General features: G+C 43.3%; 1 protein-coding gene across 18 annotated transcripts in view; it reads right to left on the bottom strand.

Moving 5' to 3' along the window:
* Positions 1-227: 227 nt before the first annotated feature.
* The window catches only part of LOC106609429 (myosin binding protein C1), a 33397-nt gene continuing 26003 nt past the window's right edge, over positions 228-7621 (bottom strand). For 17 of the 18 annotated variants that reach the window (XM_045722067.1, XM_045722069.1, XM_045722068.1 and 14 more), the window contains 7 exons: positions 6078-6166; positions 5781-5976; positions 5341-5480; positions 5009-5168; positions 4454-4590; positions 3074-3260; positions 228-1126 (listed from right to left, as the gene is read on the bottom strand). In XM_045722067.1, the coding sequence (XP_045578023.1) occupies positions 1026-1126; positions 3074-3260; positions 4454-4590; positions 5009-5168; positions 5341-5480; positions 5781-5976; positions 6078-6166 (1010 nt within the window). In that variant the 3' untranslated portion in view covers positions 228-1025. Of the gene's footprint in view, positions 1127-2304; positions 2344-3073; positions 3261-4453; positions 4591-5008; positions 5169-5340; positions 5481-5780; positions 5977-6077; positions 6167-7621 lie in introns of all 18 variants that reach the window. The other variant, XM_045722074.1, reaches the window with a different exon arrangement.

The raw sequence follows: 7621 nt of genomic DNA, 5'->3' as shown, positions 1-7621 counted from the left end.
AAATGTAGTCCATTGACCGCTTGGAGCAGTGAACTACAACTCCAGTACGTTACTGCAGCTTCATAGTTCCATTCAACGTAACATTGTAACATTTTATTCTGTAGTTGCAACATTTCTGAGTGCGCTCTGAAATGAATATAGCGTGTAAGCATCTTAATACAGTATTTTTTTCCCTATTATGTACTGTATAAACCTTTTTTTGAAAGTATTTACACATAAACAAAGGATGACATGTTACATGTTTTTATTTTATTCCAGGAGTCATACATTACAAATTGAAGATTAAAACATGCGCAGATGGCCTGACGGCTAAGAATATACTCAAGCCTGAAGTACAGTATGAGCACAGAAAGCACAATGTGTCATGCAGTGTAAGGCTTAAACAAAAAGATGGATAACTGTCTGTTTGAAAGCCCAAATCTCAACATTAGTCAGACAACTATACTTTTCATACTCCAAGAACAGAAAATGAAATCAGAAAATCCTAATGTGAAGCATTTTAAAGGGACTGATGAAATACTGTAAATTCTCATTGCAAATCACCTGATCAGAAATGTTTTAATATTTGTATCTTCTGAAGTTAAATCTTTAATCACAAGACATTGCATTACAGACATCAAGCCATATTGTTTATACATTTCAACATTCGCCCCCTCCCCCAAACACAGTTCCCAATATCAACAGAGACAAAACATGTCCACATAGGTGGAAATTACAGTTCGTCCTACTATACATTTCCCGCACTACTCATCTAAAATAAAAAGCTACAGCCAAAACACTGCCAACATGCAACTGAGCTTAAACAGAGCCTTTTGAATACTAGGAGATGACACAAAGCTGGTGATGAATTGGCTTCTTCTATGGTAACTAGCTCCATACCCGCACACAGCATGCCATGCCAAAGTCCAGTACATCCCTCCCTCCCCCTCCAGCCCCTCCCTCGACTGCTGGTTCGAGGCAGATCACTAGTGGTGTGACGACAGGTTTCCGGGCAGCCTAGGCGTATCAGCGGTTGCTCAGTCCGACTACTTCTCTGGCTGCTCCACGGCCTTGGTCTCGCTCATGTACTTATCGATCAGGTGTAAAGGCACTCCACGCTGCATGAGCTCAGAGAAGGTAAAGCCCCCTGGGGGAGAAAGGAGAGACACTCAATTTGTTGTTAGGAGGTATAGAGAGAAAGTGAAAGAGAGAGAGAAGACTATCAATCTTTAACGGAGAGAAGATCGTAAGAGTCCAACGGCAATAGCGGAGGGTCAGTGTGCAACATTGAAACAGACACTGAAACAGCGAAAAGAGGGTGAGTCTGCAACAAAGAAACAGAAGAGACACCATACAGTACAAAAAAGAAGAGATACCAAAGTAGACAGCAGTGAGATGAGAGAAAATAGTGTCAGTAAAGGGAAGATGCAAAACGTCACTTTTGTGTCTGTGAGTAAATCTATATCTGCCTAGGCTTACAGAGGCAGAGCTATAGGAGCCATGACATAGCCGTTCACTAGGTAGGCCCAAAATGTGCCAATGAAGCTCAGGAACGTTTACTGGGTTTTGCCTTCTCTAGTACATAATAGATGGTGCATTGACACAAACGATAATATCCCTATTGTGTCAAATATAGGCCTACTATAGATATATCATCTACGTATTAATCAGCAGAAAGTGATCTATGTATGAATTGTATCTTATCACCCCAGTAAATATCATAACACTTATGTACAGGACACCATCCTGGAGTAACGACTTCTGGAAAAAATAATGTAAGCATAATGTCAACCTTTAATCTTCAACAAAGAGCCATGCTCTGCAGATGTTGGTATTTACTCTGATGTCACGATCAGGCCATTTGCACTACTTTGAAGGTTACTCACCTTTTGTGTGTGGCAAATGTTAGATGAGGAACAGACACGGTTACCAGGGAAACACAGGTCATACAAGCAGTCAAGTCACACCAACCGTTAAAATAGACTTCTGAAATGTTAGGGGTACGCTTGACTTTAGACAGCCACCCTAGACAGCAACCCTAGAGTGTTATTGGAAAGTAAATGGCTCCAATGAACACTGCCCATACAGTGTCTAGAGCCACATACACAATCATCTATTATGTTACTGTACATAACACACATCCATTTTGACTAAAGCAGGCAAGCCCTGTAGTCTTGCATTCCTTCCCTTGGTACTCTTTCAGACGGGTCAGTGTGAACGTAAATAGACTACCTAGTACTGCTGAGAAAAGCTGTATTATTGGCATTTGACAGATGCAGAATGAATGACATAAGCTTCATATGCCAAAACCATATGAAAGCTTACCTTGGATGAGAACATACATTCACTATTCCTGAGTGGGGACTGGGGGGAGAGAAGAGAAGAGGGGTTATCCAAATGTTTACATGGGGGAGTTATGTGTTCTCCAGGGAATACTGGTCAGTTATTGAAGTCATTTTATATGAGGAGTTAAACACGTAATTGAAGGAACATCACCATCTGCTGAGGGGAAACATTAAAACATGGAGCCACAAGATAGTATTCATCTAACAAGGGAACTACATCTAGAACAATACGTATTGACGTGTGTTTGAGTTATGAGGTGTTGTGGTATGATGTCGCCTTAGGAAGAATTGGACCATGCTGTATTGGTGAAGCATGCTACATTTGCCATTGTGGTTGGAAATTCAACAGTGGTCGTCGGATGTACAGGATTCGGCTGAACACAAGTGACATTACTGAAGTCTTGTATGAACACCTGCGACTGGATGAACATGTTCAAAATTGTCTAAAATGAGAAGGAAATGCATAGATTGAGTTCAGCCACATGATGTAATACATTGTTCCTCATTGGAGTAGCAGGGGTGATGTAATGACAATCCCCTGGATATTGTATATGACAATATAAGCATATATCATCTACGATATATGTACGACGAATACTTACAGGACCACAGCTGATATGGACGGGCCCTTGGTTGTGTAGTCACTGAAACAAACTATGTACTGATCTACGTCACCATAGAGTCTAGACACCCAATACTGTACACAGGTGGATAACATACACCGCAGTACCCCTCCAGCCAAAACTGACCTTTAACCTCCAGCTTACACTCCACTAGTGCATCACCCAGGTCATTAATGGCCTTGCAGGAGTACATGCCCCCGTCGTAGGGGCTGGGTTTCCGGATCTCCAGGGTGCAGACCCCTTGGTTGCTAAACATGCGGTAGCGCGGGTCGTCAATGATGGCTATCTTATTCTTCATCCAAATCACTTTGGGCTGAAGTCAAAAACAGAGAAGGTTATTCCGTTTCCTAGAGAAGCCTCTAAAATATCAATACTCAATTAAGTCAGGGATGTTTCGCAAGTTACTCCCCATAATGTTTATCAAGTACTATAAAAGGCATCGCTACTGTATCATTAAAACATTTGTCAACTCAATATGTTGTAGTACATTATTTCAAAAGCATTCAATACATTGCATTGTTTTACTGATCTGTGGATTTTTACTACTTTATAAGTGAGAGGGCCAATACATTGTTCAAATGAGAGATAACCTAATCAGAACAGTGTATGAACAGTCATATCTTATAACCAAGACTGCATTAATCAGATAAACCCTTATATTTACATAGTGCCCATGGTAATAAGGCACACGTGTTAAACAAATGTTGTCCTCTGTCTGTTTATTTAATCCATTTTTTTACCTCTGAAAAAAACCTTCAGGCAGCTGACTAGAGATGTGTTGTTAGAGAGAGGATAGCTGTCAGGTGTAAAGGCTGCCGTGATTGAGAGGAGGTCAGAAACAGCAGGCTGCAGGTGTAAAGCTTTCAGCATACAGCTGGGGGCCTGGACCATTTGGACCTGGTCCATCCTGGAGGGGTATGGGGAACAGGCTGGAGGAGTATGGGGAACAGGCTGGAGGGTTATGGGGAACAGGCCGGAGGGTTATGGGGAACAGGCCGGAGGGGTATGGGGAACAGGCCGGAGGGTTATGGGGAACAGGCCGGAGGGGTATGGGGAACAGGCCGGAGGGGTATGGGGAACAGGCCGGAGGGGTATGGGGAACAGGCTGACTAAAGGCCTAAGATGACCCACTAGGCCAGGGCATTGGAAGCCCCAGCCTCAGGGCTTCAAGGCTGCACAGTCTTTGGGTTTGGCTCCTAATTCATCAATTCATGTCATTGATTGGCCAGAGTCAATAGAGAAGACATACTTGGTTTCCCATGTCTAAATCAATTACTAATTAATAGGCAGGACTGAACATCAGCAGCAATGATACCACAACCATGTCCAGGAGTTTAGTTGGACAGAACATTCCCAGAGGGTTGGTGTAGGCACTGTCTAAGTACAGTCCTACACACCTACCCTAGCCTGAGTCCCAAATCTGTTGTGCTGTCTTGCGAACTCCAATTTGCTGAAATGGAGTTGGCAAGACAGCACAAACAGATCTGAGACCCGGGCTACACCTACCCGTGGGTTGGCGCGGACGCTGCAGTTGAGGGTGGCATTGTAGCCAGCGATGGCGAAGGTGTTGATGAGGGGCTGGGTAAACTTGGGAGGCTCTTTGAAGTCGTGGTCGATGTACTCTGGGTTCTTCAGTTGCATGCCTGCAGAGGGAGGAAGGGAGGAAGAATGGGGTTGTACATGATACAGGCGCTGAGCTGTATCATGGGGGAATATCCCTTGTGATCATGATTGAAGGAGAGACAGTATTTTAATTCATCATCTGTGGTCAGAAACAGCAACATCCGCATTAACAGTACAGTACAATGAAACATGATGTAGTGTATACGCCATCTCTGAATGAAAGCAACTGGTCCAATTCTGTAAAAATGTATATTTTATCACTATGTATCGTTACCTTTTGTGATAAAAGACAAAGAAGAAAAACAAAAAAAGAAGTGACTGAGGTTCATGTCCACCTGCTTTTTGAATGAGTTGGTCCATAATATAAGAAAGTAGAGGGGGATGACATACTGGTCAATATTTTTCATTGCTCTCCATACGGTATCTCCATACACATACCTTCTTTAACGATGAGGGCGCTGTCCTTGGTCTGGGTGGCACCCTCGCTCAGACCCACCATGTTCTCAGAGTAGATTCTGAAGTAGTACTCGTTCCCCACCACCAGCTCGGTGATAGTGATGCAGGTGCGATGGTAGTGCTCAATACACGTGTACCACTCCTGTCACACAGAAAGCAGATTACCTTAAACATGCAGGGGATCATATTGACTAGCACAAACACTTGGATTCCATATGCATAGTACATACAGAGGTACTTTTCCTGTAAAAATCTCTCCCTCATACTGATTCCATACAGTACAGTACTAAGTGATGCATTCAGCAGACTCATACCATGGTCTTCTTGTCTGCTTTCTGGATGGTGTAGCCTGTAATGGCGGCGTTGCCATTGTCCTTTGGAGGAGTCCAGTCCAGAGCCACGTTTCCCCCCCAGACCTCATCTATCTTCACACACTGTGGAGGCCCTGGGAGGTCTGAGTGGAGAGATGAATCCGTTAACATCATTAACATCAGTATGGGTCTTATTGGCAAGTTCTAGACATTAGCAGCTGTGAAAAATTTGGTAGGGAATAAAGAGCAGAACAACACTAAAAACATTCAACTCGATCAACTCTTTACTATGAGATCTTTCCTTCTTATAGTATTTTTTTCTACTTCCTGTTTGATTAAATCTGTAAAAATGACCGATACAAGTGCTTAATTGATCTATGCCTAAACAACTTTAACTGTAAGTGAGATCAGGATATCCTTCCTGTCAGTGTCCTTTGACCCACCTACTATCTGGATGTCTATGATGGCCGTGTCCACGTGGTTCTCCACCTCCACCTTCATATCGTACTTCCCAGAGTGCTTCCTCTCTGCTTTGCGGATGAAGATGATGCTGTCACAGTCCGTGTTGCGGATAGTGACCTGCGTGGGGTCCACCGTCTGACCCTCCTTCAGCCAGCTCACCTTTGGCCTGGGCTTGCCCTACATGCCACATATTGCATAGGAGCATGAATCTAACTAAATATGATTTACTAAAGGGCTTTCACTGAAGGTAGTTGAGACATTTTCTGTTATTGCCTTACCATGAATGGAATAACGAGATTGACGGCTTCTCCGACTTTACGAGTGTACGTCTGCTTTAAGTGACGGGGGATGCGGATCTTAGGTGGTTCTGGGAAGAGGACAGGTCAGATAAGTGGATGGAATGTGATTTCCGTAAAAAAAGATTATACTTTTTATTTTTATCTACAGTGCCTTCAGAAATTATTCAGACCCATTGACTTTCCACATTTTGTTACGTTACAGCCTTATTCGAAAATTGATTTTAAAAAAATGATCCTCATCAATCTACACACAATACTCCATAATGACAAAGCAAAAACAGGTTTTCAGAATTTATTGCTAATTTATAAAAAATAAATATCTGAAATATTACATTTACATAAGTATTCAGACCCTCTACTCAGTACTTTGTTTGCAGCAATTACAGCACTGAGTCTTCTTGGGTATGACACTACAAGCTTGGAAGATCTGTATTTGGGGAGTTTCGCCCATTCTTCTCTGCAAATCCTCTCAAGCTCTGTCAGGTTGGATGGGAAACGTTGCTGTACAGCTATTTTCAGGTCATTGTCCTGTTGGAAGGTGAAATTTCGCCACAGTCTGAGGTCCTCAGCGCTCTGGAGCAGGTTTACATCAAGGATTCTCTCTGTACTTTGCTCCGTTCATCTTTCCCTCGATCCTGACTAGTCTCCCAGTCCCTGCTTCTGAAAAACATCCCCACAGCATGATGCTGCCACCACCATGCTTCACCGTAGGGATGGTGCCAGGTTTCCTCCAGACGTGACACTTGGCATTCAGGCCAAAGAGTTCAATCTTGGTTTCATCAGACCAGAGAATCTTGTTTCTCGTGGTCTGAGAGTCTTTAGGTGCCTTTTGGCAAACTCAGAGCGGGCTGTTATGTGCCTTTTACTGAGAAGTGGCTTCTGTCTGGCCACTTTACCATAAAGGCCTGATTGGTGGAGTGCTGCAGAGATGGTTATCCTTCTGGAAAGTTCTCCCATCTCCACAGAGGAACTCTAGAGCTCTGTCAGAGTGACCATCGGGTTCTTGGTAACCTCCCTAACCAAGGCCCTTCTCCCCCAATTGCTCAGTTTGGCCGGGCGGACAGCTTTAGGAAAGGTCTTGGTGGTTCCAAACTTCTTCCATTTAAGAATGATGGAGGCCACTGCGTTCTTGGGGACCTTCAATGCTGCAGACATTTTTTGGTACCCTTCCCCAGATCTATACCTCGACACAATCCTGTCTCGGAGCTCTACGGACAATTCCTCGAACTCGTGGCTTGGTTTTTGCCATGACATGCACTGTCAACTGTGGGACCTTATATAGACAGGTGTGTGCCTTTCCAAATCATGTACAATCAATTGAACTTACCACTGGTGGACTCCAATCTATTGTAGAAACATCTCAAGGTTGATCAATGAAACAGGATGAACCTGAGCTCAATTCGAGTCTCATAGCAAAGGGTCTGAATACTTATGCAAATAAGGTATTTCTGTTTTTTAATATTAATACATTTGCAATTTTTCTAAAAACCTGTTTTCGCTTTGTCATTATGGGATATTCTGTA

Source organism: Salmo salar, chromosome ssa07 (genome assembly GCF_905237065.1).
Source record: "Salmo salar chromosome ssa07, Ssal_v3.1, whole genome shotgun sequence".
Lineage (NCBI taxonomy): Eukaryota > Metazoa > Chordata > Actinopteri > Salmoniformes > Salmonidae > Salmo > Salmo salar.
The sequence above is the reverse complement of the archived record's forward strand: the minus strand, read 5'-3'. Positions and strand labels throughout refer to the sequence as shown.